We start from the raw sequence: 13,816 nt of genomic DNA on the forward strand, positions 1-13,816 counted from the left end.
ACATTTATAGCATAATACCCTTGTAATCACCAGTTTGTAACCTAAAGAAATGTCCTAGTAAACCACCCAAACACATGCTCTACTTTGTTACTCCAGTAAGTGCTCCATTAAAGCAGCGCAAGCAGCGCAATCCTCCATTGCTAGTTCTAAAATGGTGTTTTCCCATTGAATTATTGAAAAATAATGCACACCCGAGGTTTGCATCATGACCGCATTACCACCTTGGGTGTGCATTATTTTTCAATAATTCAACAGTCCATCATCAATTATTCCTTACTTATTATCTTTTTGTGGTGATGGGGGCGTGTTCGTGAGTCTGTCGGTGGGAGAGTACGGTAAGGCTCGTCACCTGGGTTGTAATTATCTCTAACACCTGTCTCTATTTATAGTGAAGGCGGACGGAGACTTAAAAGCCGCATCAGAGCATCTGTTCGGGGAGAGAGAGTGTGACCCAAGAGCACGATCTCGACGTGTATTGTGCATTAAAAATGTGTTATCTTATTGAGTGTTGTGAAGAATCTACGTGTATTGAATGCATTAAAAATACAAGACGCTGAAGGCAGAAAATAAAAGACTTGCCTGCACTGCTTCATTGTCTCCTGACTCCTCCACAGCCCAATAAAGAACCAAACCCATGTTATGTTATTATAGAATGTTACTAATGTGAATGAGTGACTAAAACATCACCAGTACTGGCTTTGTTACTGTTAGTTGTACAAAGGCATTTATTATTGCTTAATTGTTTTTTTGGACAAAGCTCTAACCAAACTACTAAGCTTTGCTTATATTGTTATATTATTATATTTAACTTATCCTGCATAGCTTCTGCAATGTCAGACCAGATGCAGAAACAGGCCTAGTGTTGAAATGGTTTCAGATAGACACATGAAAGGCCTGGAGAAGGTAATTAAGCAAGCTGTTTTTTCAAGCAGAATGATATGACAAGCTACAAGAGACATTTAGATGCAGATTACACAAAGCAAGTGCTCCATTTTTATCCTCCCAAGTACAGATGATCAGGAGGACACATTTTCAAAGAGTACTGAAGGGTTTTCCCAACCGAGGTGAAAATTGCATTTCCTGTGCCACAGAGTTAGGCCTAGAGAAAACAGAGTTATTTTACACAGTTCAAATAAAAATCAGTATATAATTACAGGATGGACTATCACCAACAAAAGACATCAAGAAACATGGTTTAATCCAAACAAGGAGGGACCATTTGGGCCAGAAACTGAATATGCTGTGCAATATACTAAAGCTAATGTATGCTCTTTTTGAAAATAATTTAAGAAATTAATACTCCTTTTATCAATGGAGTGCTTTTCCATTCAGTGAAATTCTCAGTACAAATGTGCATATGAATTTAGAATAATAAATATTCTGCACCTATATTGTGTGAATCTGACCAACAGAACATCATCACAAAAGCTGTGTATGAAAAAGCCACTCGATAAATCTAAAGTAGCCGGATAACCTTTCATTCATCCACACAAATGGCTCCAAATGGAATTATTCTAACGGTTTGAGTACACTCAAAGTCTTTGCTCAAAATTCGTTATGGACTGTGGGTGATCAGTTAGCATCAGAAAGCTTTTGTGCATAAATGCCGTGTACTGAGGGAAGAGAGCTGAGCCCCATTTTTACAAACCACCACAGAGCTCTTGCAAAATAATAACTGAATTAATAACTACATGACAGCTAATCTCAATGGCTCGATGATTACCAACAAAAGCCCTGTCGTCATCAAACCTCTACAACCGCTGCCATTTCACTTAAAAAGACTGCTCTTCGTGCACTCTTTTTTTCACAGCTTTCTTGTTCTAATGGAGCCCTCAGGGCTTCCACACTCAAGTTGAATTTGCATGTCAAAGCTCCTGCTAAAACTTCAACGAAAAGCAGTGAACAGCTCTCGGCTCTGGAAAAATGAGAACAGATAATTTCTGAATATACTGCTCTGTGTAGGTGCATGACTACAGCACATCAATAAAGCAAAAACAGTATCTGGTTCATGCACTTTCCTGAGAGGTCAGGAACTTCTCTTCATAGAGTGCAGTGAGTTACTCTGGGACAGACACAGTAACTTTACTGTGCCATAGTGTCATCTCTTAATTCAGGGGTTTCAAACTTTTCGGTGCCACGGTCCCCAAAAATGATGAACCCCCAGAGAGGGACTCCTTTCCTAAAATATCAAGGCAGATATATATTTTCATATATAAAGACTAATTTATACTGAGTGAGAAAAACAGTAAGTGTGATTTTAAGTGTGAATATTTTGTTTGGAAAATTAAATGATTGGCTTTTATATTGTGTACTAAATCCAAAAGAAAAGACTATGAATACTATATTGAAAGTATGACAGCATATCTTTAAGCGCTACTGAGCATGGTACATTTCCACTTGAGCATGGTTCGGTGTGGTATGGTGAAAAACCATTCCTGGTATGGATTTCTCAGCATGATTAGCTAACTGTACTCAGAACAGGAGAACAGTTCTGGCAACTAGGCTTGGGGTGATGCCTTTTCCACGCATAAATAATCTGAACATTTTCCAGAGGATTATTGATATATATCAGCATTTTATCCAAATATAAAAAGGGCAGCTTGTTGCACAATGGTCTTCGTCTCTTCAAACATATTTCTCAACACAACTTTGGTAAAGCGTGATCAGCAGGGTATCTTAAAGGGAGTAACACACCGGACGTGTCTGACGGACGACATGGCAAACAATTATTTTATATGAAGGTATGCACGCATCGGTGTCTCCAAAGAGCTCAACACGCATCGTTTATCATTATCAAAGGATAAAGTTTACTCTAGCCATCATTAGATGATATACTGTGTATATGTACCTTTCATATAACCTACACAATGTATTTTCAGTTACAAGTATGTCTTTTTGTGGTTTGACAGCTTGAATGAAAGGATTTTAAATATTAAAAGGATAAATACAGAGAACTGCATCGTTCAGTTTGCGCAGTTACCGTAATCAACGCTACTTCATTCTTGAAAAACAAAAACCTTTTATGTGTTTGGTTACTAGATTCACAACTGCCATCTGTAACATTGACGCATCCTGTGTACTCGGATTCCACCTGTGCCTTGTACTATTTGCGACCTGCTTCAGTAAATGTTATATCACCCTCTTGTCGTCTCCCAAAGCTTTTACACCAGACTACATTAAACCGAAAGCCAATTTCTATGCCTCAAAAACATATCAATAAAATAATGTGCCGATCAATAATCTATATAGATATTTTATGACATTCCTAGTGGCGACTCATGATTAGTCACTTGCTAAATCAGCCCATTCTAATCCCGTGTCAACGAGCACGGTTCAGCAACAGTAACCATTCGGCTCGATGGTGGTAAAGGGCCTTTTACTCTATCTACTATTACCGTACTGTTTGATGTATAAACTTGAATGTATGAATAAACGTACAAATTTCAATTTAGCTGTAGTCTTTAGAAAGAAAAATTATTAATAGTATTGTCAAATTCTTTTTCTGCAATTTTCAGTGGACTCACTAGCAAACTCGTTGCGGGCCCATTTGAAATCCCTTGTTCTAATTGTCAACTTCTCAGCTGTTTTCCACTCCTTGGAGTTATGTTAAGAGCAAACAGGTTGCGAGATTAAAAATAAATAATTTTTCAAGTTAAGAACAACACCTGACTGTTGGTAGTGCAAAACTAACGTGCTCAGTGCAGGTACAAAGCATGCTGACTTCACGCCAGCCCTGGGGTTGATTGACTCTTTTGATTGGCTTTCCTTGAGGCAGGAGGCAAGCTGGCAGTGCCTGTCTGGGTCTTGGTAAATCAGGTCTGACTTTCACGCTCTAAAAAGTCTACTTTTGAAGGGCTATGCTGGGGCCACTCTCTCTGTCTGGCATTCTCCCAAAATCACAGGAAGTGAGAGGATGCAGTACCACAGGCTAATTACCTGGCCCTGGGTAAACAGAAGCAAAAACAAGGAGAAGGGTCCTGTCAGAGTGGCCCAGCATCATTAGCGCATAAAGAGCTGCCCTGCTGATGATGTTGAAAGGCACAGGAGCAGAGGGCAAGCCCACATGAAATAGTACCACAGTAAGAGCAATCTAGCCCTTCCTCACACCACTCAGCAATCAGGCAGCACAGCAGATTTAAAGATGAGAGCAAGGAAATTTGTTAACACTGCCAAAGTGGCAAGATTGATGGTGATGTTGTGTATTGGACTTTAGATAAAAAAGTGGCTGCCAAAATATAATATCAATATTGCATAATTGTTACGATATTCTTTGTAGTTTCTTTTGTATTGTTTCTGCCGCTGTCAGTTTTTACTCTCTCCTTCGCAGATGACGTGCTGATTGGTTCGTCTCTGCTGTCAATCGAGAAGAGGGTTTTGATGTGCTGACGTCTGAAAGCGAGATCCAGTCATATGGCTACCAGAAATCCGGGAACTATAAAAGGACACGAACGCACCCGAGGGACGGGGCCTTTTCTTAGTGAACTTGAACTTGTGCGTTTGGTATTGTCTGTTATGCTTTCTTTGCTCGATTTCAAATTTTGATTGATAATTTATTAAGCTCTGTTAATGCTTAATTTGTCATGTGAGAACACGTTATTTTGCCGTCCCATTTTTCCTTATTTGAATATTTTGTGTTTTGAGATGGAAAGGAAAGAGGGACAGGTAAGATGTCACGTGACGTACATCACACACATTTAGGTTTATGGTTTGTTTAAACACACTAGGTTTAGGGGGCATGTGCCATTCGTTGTCATTTTTGTTTTGATAGGTGAGGTAGCGAAGTATATGACGTCTCGGGCGTCGAAGACTTTTCCTTTCTACATTTTCCTTTTGGTATTAGTTAGATTAGGTGAAAGTGGGTTAGAAAGATTCTTTTTGTTTTATTCATTTCTTTGAGTTGGCACTGTCCAGTTATTCCCTTTTTCCTTCCCAGGTTTGGGATAATTATAATAATTTGCCGGTTTGTCTATGATTTCTTTTATTGATTGTAAATAATAACTAATTGTTTCAATTGTTTTCTTTTATATATCTATATATATATATATATATGTTTATATATAGATATCTTTCAGCAAGTTGTAACACATAATAAATGTGTTCAAACGTTCTGCTGCTCTCGGGGTTCACTTACTTTCCCAGTGTTCTAATCGCAAATACTGTTGACGGGTGACATAATGTTCCCCTTCTAACTTCCTAGACTTTTTAAAAACAGTGAAGGGTCGTAACATGTTGTGTATTGGACTTTAGATAAAAAAGTGGCTGACAAAATGTAATATCAATATTGCATAATCTTGTGGTGGAGTTCTGTCAGTCAAAGAACAGGAATGTGTATGTTCTGTGCACAAAGGCATGTATATAGACATTTGCATATCTGTGCACATATATGTCAGACAGAAGTCTTTGGGTGCTGCATGGAATCTCGTTGTTCCAGTCCCTCAAACCTTCATTATAATGTATATATTATATCTACATTATATTTAGTCCGTTACAAAAAGTACATATATTACATTTCTCATATTTTGTTCCGTGAAGACTCGCTAACCAACTCAATGAAAAAATGCTAAGAAAACAAATCTCTCTGCTCTTCCTCCAGGTTACTGTAAATACATTTAGAAGCACGCACCACTGTTTTCATTGTGGCTGGCTGAACCAGAGTCCTGCATGGATACTGTTTTGTAAACCCACTCCCACACAGGGTTGCAGCAGTATCACGGTATGAAAATTGTCGGTTATCATACCATGTACATTTGCTTATCTAGGGCATTGAGAGAAAAAAATGCAACCGGACGGAGAATCTCACCTGCGCATCTCATTTCCTCCTCGACTGTCTGTCAGACTTGTCAACTTGTGCCCCACACACACATACAGCAGAGTAAATGTCAGAGAGAAGAGAGGGGGTCTGACATAAGTGAGTGTGTGTGAGATAAAGCAGTGTTTCTCAACTGGTGGGTCGCAGGTCTATTCGGACTGGGTCGCGGTCAGCAGGGAAAGAACAATGCCATGGTTCTCCCATTGAAGATATTTCGGTGGCCACACAAGTGATAGCCTATTTAGGATTTACAATCCTAACAATTTAGTTTAAATTGTTATGGAGGAAGTCAAGTCAAACCTCTCAAACAGTAGGCAGCCCTGACATGCCAAACAGCACTGAGGAGGAAAAGCTAGTTAGCTTTCTTATTCATTCTATTTATTTTCAAAAGGGAGACTTTTTTTACACATACTTTCATTAAAAAATTAACTCAAGTTTCAATTATAATAATACACGCACAGTACTTAACAGATCTGTTATCTGACAGCACCACTAATTTAATACAGAACCCGACCAGACCTGTTTAACCGAAACCGCATTAAAATAAATCTACTACATCAAGTAGACCTTTTTTTTATTTTCACAAGTCACACAACAATCACACTAACATTAGGCACTGTCAGTTGGAGCATTTAAGAAAAATAGACACGTAGCCTAACGTTGAGGTGACAATTAACAGAAAAAAAGATGAGAAAGATGCACAAACATTATTTGAAATAAAATTAGCCTTGGCTATATGACCCACAGTTCTCCCGTGCCTATTGATTCCCAACCCGCACCACAAATGACAATGTAAATATATTTCCACCTGTTACATTATATATTAGTAGTTCACCCATTGTGTACCCACACGTGCAGGACTCTTGGCTGAACCGTGTATTTGCACACCAGAGTTGGCTTGACCAGAAATGCCAAAACAATCAAGTTTGTAATATGCTGTGAAAATAATTTGAAAATAGTTTTGAAGCTTGGGTTCTGTTCCATTCAACTGAACCCTGTCTAGCAGTTTGAAAGGAAGAACTCGCCTGGGACCAAAAGGTAATGCCGAAAATCATGACATAATCAATCTGAAAATAGCCCTGTCCATAAGCAGTAATGGCATGCATGCAAGTGTTTAGTGATGGCTGAGTGGCATTGATCTATTTTGCATTTTTGTGCTCTGCTGCCATTGTCAATATGAACATGCCATATTTTCTGCTGGCTTTGCAGAAGAATCAATAATTTCCAGCATGTGATATATTGCTATGCGTAATTGAGATTCATGAATTATGATTCCTTTGAAAATAATTGTATGTCATTATTAAAAAGTCTGTGTAAATGCACTTAATCATGGTATACAATATATACTGCATATTTCATTGGCTTTTAACACTATAGGGGGCCCTACTTGGGGGTGTCCCATACGGCAGTGTGCATGACTTCAAGGCATAATGAAATAAAAATAAAATAACTACAGGCAAAAACACAAAAATAAAATACACTGAAAATTTATGGAAATGAATATGAAAATAAATAAAGACAAGATTTGCAGTAAAGTAATGATAATGATTTTTTTTTTCCAGCTGGACCAGTAGGCCATTTTTAGCAACATATTTTTAAATTAAGTTTCAGGAACAATTTCATTCATATTTACAACTAGAACAGGGCACGACAATAAGGAATGTCCAATGGCCCGGGCCAGTTTGATAGAGATTCGGGCCACTTTACTGCAAGCAGACAACAAGCAAGAGAGCACAAAAATCACAAGAAGCAAACACAGTCTTCTAATCCACACAAGGGAACACAAGAAATCAATAATTTATTTCTATTGGACTGTAAATCCATCTCTCTCCTTGCATCTCTCATTATCTCTCTCAGTGCAGCGTAGATGCTGTTTAGTGTGCATGCGCACTTGCAAAGGGACAGAGCGCAAGTATTGTTCTTACATTAAAAAAGAAACTTTTTTTGCCTTTAGAGATTAATTTCTCATTTCTGAACTGTACAGGTATTTTCTTTTTGTGCATGTCAGTGTTGGTTTTATTTGGGTTTTCTAATTCATATTTTTATCCACATTCTTGATTCACTGATTAGGCCAAACATCTGCCTACTGTATATTACATGTCACAACCAATATAGTATCATGGTCTCCTCTCTCAGGAATTCATATTACATTCAGCTAACAATCAGATCTTTAACTAAGTGACTAAATCTTTGATCCTGCTTGTGAAAACACTACATATGGCCCAAAAGTTGACAGCATGATTAAACGGGTGACTGAAACATTTTCATCTGCTCCACTGAACAGCTTGCTGAAAAACATGTGTAAAAGGCAGGACGGTTGAGGTTATATATCATGAATATCATGTATTTATGAATTTATACCTGTTAAGCACGTATATGGGGTTACATAAGGCCTAAAAATGTAATTTATAAATGTGATACAATATTGAGGGAAATTGTCTTAAAACTTTTATATTTATATATAAATAATATTTAGCTTCAGGCACATTTTTTAAAGTCATAATGGTAAAAACTAGCTAGTGAAAAGTTTGGCAGGGCAAGTAGAAAAAATCATTAGCACTGAGCCATGTAGAAGTATACACTGGCGGCCAATATTTTGGAATAATGTACAGATTTTGATCTTATGGAAATAAATTGGTACTTTTATTCACCAAAGTGGCATTCAAATGATCACAATGTACCGCATTGTCAGGACAACGTGAAAAATGACAAAAAATTCAGAACTTCTTAAACTACTTCAAAGAGTAGTAGTGAATTCTCCATGTGCAGCAATGACAACTTTGCAGATCCTTGGCATTCTAGCTGTCAGTTTGTCCCGATACTCAGGTGACATTTGACCTCACACTTCCTGTAGCCCTTGCCATAGATGTGGCTGTCTTGTCGAGCACTTCTCACACACCTTACAGTCTAGCTGATCCCACAAAACCTCATTGGGGTTAAGATCCATAACACTCTTTTCCAATTATCTGTTGTCTAAAGTCTGTGTTTCTTTGCCCACTCTAACCTTTTCTTTTTGTTTTTCTGTTTCAAAAGTGGCTTTTTATTTGCAATTCTTCACATAAGGCACCCCTGAGTCTTCTCTCTACTGTTGCACATTAAACTGGTGTTGAGCGGGTAGAATTCAATGAAGCTGTCAGCTGAAGACATGTGAGGCATCTATTTCTCAAACTAGAGACTCTGATTTATGTATTCTCTTGTTTAGTTGTACATCTGGCCTTCCATGTCTCTTTCTGTCCTTGTTAGAGCCAGTTGTACTTTGTCTTTGAAGACTGTAGTGTACACCTTTGTAAGAAATCTTCAGGGTTTTTTGGCAATTTCAATCATTGTATAGCCTTCATTCCTCAAAACAATGATTGACTGATGAGATTCTAGAGAAAGTAGTTTCTCTTTTGCTATTTTTGACCTAATATTGACCTTAAGAAATGCCAGTCTATTGCATAATGTGGCAACTCAAAAGCAAACACAAAGACAATGTTGAGCTTCATTTAACGAACCAAATAGCGTTAAACTTTGTTTAATATAATGACAAGTGACTTTCAGAACCAGCTAAATCTGTACATTATTCCTTTACCAGGCACAAATTCTTAAACGCATGATATGAACCCATGTCCTCTGGGCACTTCTGCCACTTGTTCAAAGGCAGCACACATCTGAAGGACATGGAGTAAATAGTGCTCTATATGAAATAAATAAATAAACAATTAAAAAAGGCACATTTATCCAGACGTCAGTGTAGCATCAATACATATACTCTGGAATAACAGTAGCAGAAACAATGTATCATGACTGAAATCTTTTTTTTTTTTATGTTGCTTTCTGTGTATGATTGTGCAATCAAAATGAATTATTATCCTGTTAGTATCCTGTAACTGAGGTGAGCCATGGCAACAGAAGCATGAAGCATTAGCTGGAGAAACAGAAACCAGCCATTATAGAGAGAAACAGCGGAACGTACCTTGTTGCCAATGGCTTTTTTAGGCGGGAAATTGAAGGTGTCGACCTGTGGGAATTGCGAGCGCAGGTAATTGTGCAGGGCCCTGAACTCAGTGTAGCGCCGGTACACATTCCACTCATTGTCCAGGATTCTAATGTACACCTGAAACAACAAAAAGCATGAAATGTCACTGGTAGGAAGGATGTGCATCTGAGTCAGGTTGTTTTTGCTCTCATTAGGTCCCCTATCACTTGCATGTGATATATCGGAGGTTAAACCTGGTTTCCCATAGTACTACAGTGAGACAGCCACAAGAGACTGTAAAAGTGCATTACAGGGACAATTACACAAAGAGGAGGGAGAGGGATGCTTTTTTCATGCATCACTTTCTCCTGCATACCCAAGAGCAAGACAGAGGAGCCTAGCTCAAAATAACCAAGCAAAACCTCTGATCACAGAGAAGCGGCATACTTAGTGTCTTGAACAGGCAGCAGCGAGTCCACCGGGGATGCAGAGCAGAGTGTGTGTGTGTGTGTGTGTGCGCTTGTCTGTGTCTGGCTTTAGTAAGAAAATCTCACAAAAGGTTAGACTCTTGACAGCACCTGTGAAGCCAGGCTGACAGTGTAAAACTCAGGCTGTTCTGAGACTTCTAGTGTCAGAGCGTCAGTGCAATCACCATCTGAAAATACATGCATGCAAACATGAACTGGCACCAAAATAACTCAAACAGCCTTGAAAATTTGAAAAGCATTGAATTGTTCACGATAGAAACATTTCAGTAGTTGATACCAATTTTTCAAAACCAAAGCAAAAACTAATATGCAAAATAACTTCATTCACAGTTACATTTTATTATAAACCAATATTATACAATTATATTAAAACAATGACAAGTAGCCATCAAGTATATCTTAATTAAACATTGCAAGTTTTTAATATTTAAGTAAACACTCATTAATAATATTAAGAATACAAAGAAATTAATTTAGAACAGTGTGAGGTTTTCTCTTAATCTTGACAGTATTGTTGTTTTATTCATATAAACATAATGACATACTATATAGCGGATAGTCTATTAGGGGCTGTAACCGAATGTGTTTTTGCACCCATCTGCATTGTTTTATTAATTGCATTTCTATGTAAATACCAATTTTGATACCAAAGCAAAAAATAAATATACTATTGAAAACACAACTTCATTCTTACTTAAATATTAATATAGATACACTGCCTGGCCATTTGGATTTAAATAAGTAGATACTGTACTTAAGAGCCTATGATTGGATCATTATTGCAGTGATTATTATGATTCAGCTGGCAACAATTCTTTTAACCCTAACTGATGCAGTGTGTAGCTTCTCATTTCTTAAACAACCATGTCAGAAAACATATCCTGTGGTTGTGGAAAAGATGTTACTCTGTTTCAGAAGGGGAACTTATTGGCCTGCATCAAGCAAAGAAAACAACTAAGTAGATTGCTGAAATCACTGGAATTGGGTTAAGAACTGTCCAACGCATCATTAAAACCTGGAAAGATAGTGGTGAACTGTCAGCTTCGCTGCAGAAATGTGGTCAGAAAAAATCTTGAATGATCGTGATCACTAAAACACTTGAAGTCACATCGTATTCATGATTTCAATTTGCTAGAGAGCATAAAGACTGGACTGTGGAGCAATTAAAAAGGTCATGTGATCTAATGAGTCCAGATTTACCCTATTCGAAAGTGATGTGCACGTCAGTGTTAGAAGCGAAGCACATGAAGTGATGCACCTGTAATGTATAGTGCCCACTGTACAAGCCTCTGGAGGCAGTGTTATGATCTGGGGTTGCTTCGGTTGGTCTGGTCTAGGCTCAGCAACATTATGCAGCAATAAAATGAAGTCAGCTGACTACCTGAATGTGTTGAATGACCAGGTTATCGCATCAATAGAATTTTTCTTCATTGACGGCACAGGCATATTCCAGGATGACAATGACAAGATTCATAGGGCTCAAATTGTAAAAGAGTGGTTCAGGGAGCACGAGGAATCATTTTCATTTATGAATTGGCCACAACAGAATCCTTACCTGATCCCCACTCAAAGTCTTTGAGATGTGCTGGAGAAGACTTTACGGAGTGGTTTGTCCCTCCCTTCATCAATACAAGATCTCACCAAAAATTAACAGTGAAGAAGCTTAACTAAATTTCTGAGTAGCGAGGTGGTAGCAATGCTAGTTTTTAAATGAAGTACCTCTTTAGAAGCTAATCTATATTTTTGACTAGGCAGCGCATAGTGTTGAGAAAAGCTAAACCGCTACATCATGCCTTGAACCCAGTGTTTACTATCGCCAGTTTTGAATCAAAACTAAATATGTCCGATCACAAATTAATCGCTCATCTGAGTCGGATCTTTAACATGAATTGGTCACACGTGAAAGGAAAGCAGTCTGAATCTATTTGCGATTCAATCTGAATGCCTCAGAAAGCTTGTGCACATCCTGCTGAATCATTTGTCCATGCTCTCACTTGCCAATAAGCTCACGGAGTATTTTATAACACAGAAAATAAAGCTAACGCTGGTTGCAGTGGATCTACAATAAAAAAAAAACCTGCAAATGCGTACAATCGTTTGCCAGTTATGAAGAAGGTCTTTATAAAGTTCAACACATATACAGCTTGTAAACGACTTCTGCAGGTAAATACATTTTCCAACCAAAAGTGTATAAAAACCAAGTATGAGCCTACAAGAAAACACCATGGCATTTCCATGTTTTTTTGGACATGTTCCATTACTTGGACGCAATACGTTAAAACAATGGTAGGATATATAAATATGGTACTCATATAGCGAAGTACCATGTTATTTTTTTAATTACCTTTAAGCAACATGTAAATACAATAGTATATGACTATGGTAATCATATATCAATTTACCATGGTATTACCATCTGAAATCACATTGTTATTGCACAGATGTGCGCTCTCTCTTGCTCTCTCACACACACACAGAATTTGGCCTCTGATGATATACTGTAATTCTGTGTCTAGCTGCTGTATTTCTGTATTGTATAGATGAATATATACAGTTGAAGTCAGAAGTTTACATACACCTTAGCAAATACATTTAAATACATTTAATTGTTTTTTCACAATTCCTGACATTTAATCATAGAAAACATTCCCTGTCTTTGGTCAGATTTGATCACTTCTTTATTTTAAGAATGTGAAATGTCACAATAGTGGAGAGAATGCTTTATTTCAGCTTTTATTTCTTTCATCACATGCACTTTGTTAGTATTTGGTAGCATTGCCTTTAAATTGTTTAACTTGGGTCAAACATTTTGGGTAGCCGTCCACAAGCTTCTCACAATAAGTTGCTGGAATTTTGCTCCACACAGAACTGGTGTAACTGAGTCATGTGACTTTGTTGTCCTTAAGCCATTTTGCCACAACTTTGGATGAATGCTTGGGGTCATTGTCCATTTGGAAGACCCATTTGACTTTCTGGCTGATGTCTTGAGATGTTATTTCAATATATCCACATCATTTTTCTTCCTCATGATGCCATCTATTTTGTGAAGTGCACCAGTCCCTCCTGCAGCAAAGCACCCCCACAACATGATGCTGCCAACCCCATGCTTCATGGTTGGGATGGTGTTCTTCGGCTTGCAAGCCTCATCCTTTTTCCTTCAAACATAACGATGGTCATTATGGCCAAAAAGTTTGATTTTTGTTTTAACCGACCAGAGGACATTTCTCCAAAAAGTAAGACTTTTGTCCCCATGTGCACTTGCAAACTGTAGTCTGGCTTTTTTATGGTGGTTTTGGAGAAGTGCCTTCTTCCTTGCTGAGCAGCCTTTCAGGTTAATACAATATAGGACTCATTTTACTGTGGCTATAGATACTTGTCTACCTGTTTACTCCAGCATCTTTACAAGGTACTTCGCTGTTGTTCTGGGATCGATTTGCACTTTTCACACCAAACTATATTCATCTCTAGGAGACAGAATGCATCTACTTCCTGAGCGATATGATGGCTGCATGGTCCCATGGTGTTTATACTTGCATACTATTGTTTGTACAGATGAACGTG

At 38.0% G+C, this 13,816-nt stretch overlaps 1 protein-coding gene and 1 long non-coding RNA gene across 3 annotated transcripts in view; one reads left to right on the forward strand and one right to left on the reverse strand.

The window, feature by feature from the left end:
• LOC127627187 (uncharacterized) overlaps positions 1–4,702 on the forward strand; it is an 87,104-nt gene extending 82,402 nt beyond the window's left edge. Inside the window, exon 3 of the long non-coding RNA XR_007968529.1 lies at positions 4,328–4,702. This is a non-coding gene — a long non-coding RNA (uncharacterized LOC127627187). The remainder of the gene's footprint in view (positions 1–4,327) is intronic.
• snx29 (sorting nexin 29) overlaps positions 1–13,816 on the reverse strand; it is a 144,882-nt gene that overhangs the window by 28,949 nt on the left and 102,117 nt on the right. For both annotated transcript variants that reach the window (XM_052103465.1, XM_052103464.1), the window contains exon 19: positions 9,765–9,905. In XM_052103465.1, the coding sequence (XP_051959425.1) occupies positions 9,765–9,905 (141 nt within the window). The remainder of the gene's footprint in view (positions 1–9,764; positions 9,906–13,816) is intronic.

This window comes from Xyrauchen texanus, chromosome 33 (assembly GCF_025860055.1).
Source record: "Xyrauchen texanus isolate HMW12.3.18 chromosome 33, RBS_HiC_50CHRs, whole genome shotgun sequence".
Lineage (NCBI taxonomy): Eukaryota > Metazoa > Chordata > Actinopteri > Cypriniformes > Catostomidae > Xyrauchen > Xyrauchen texanus.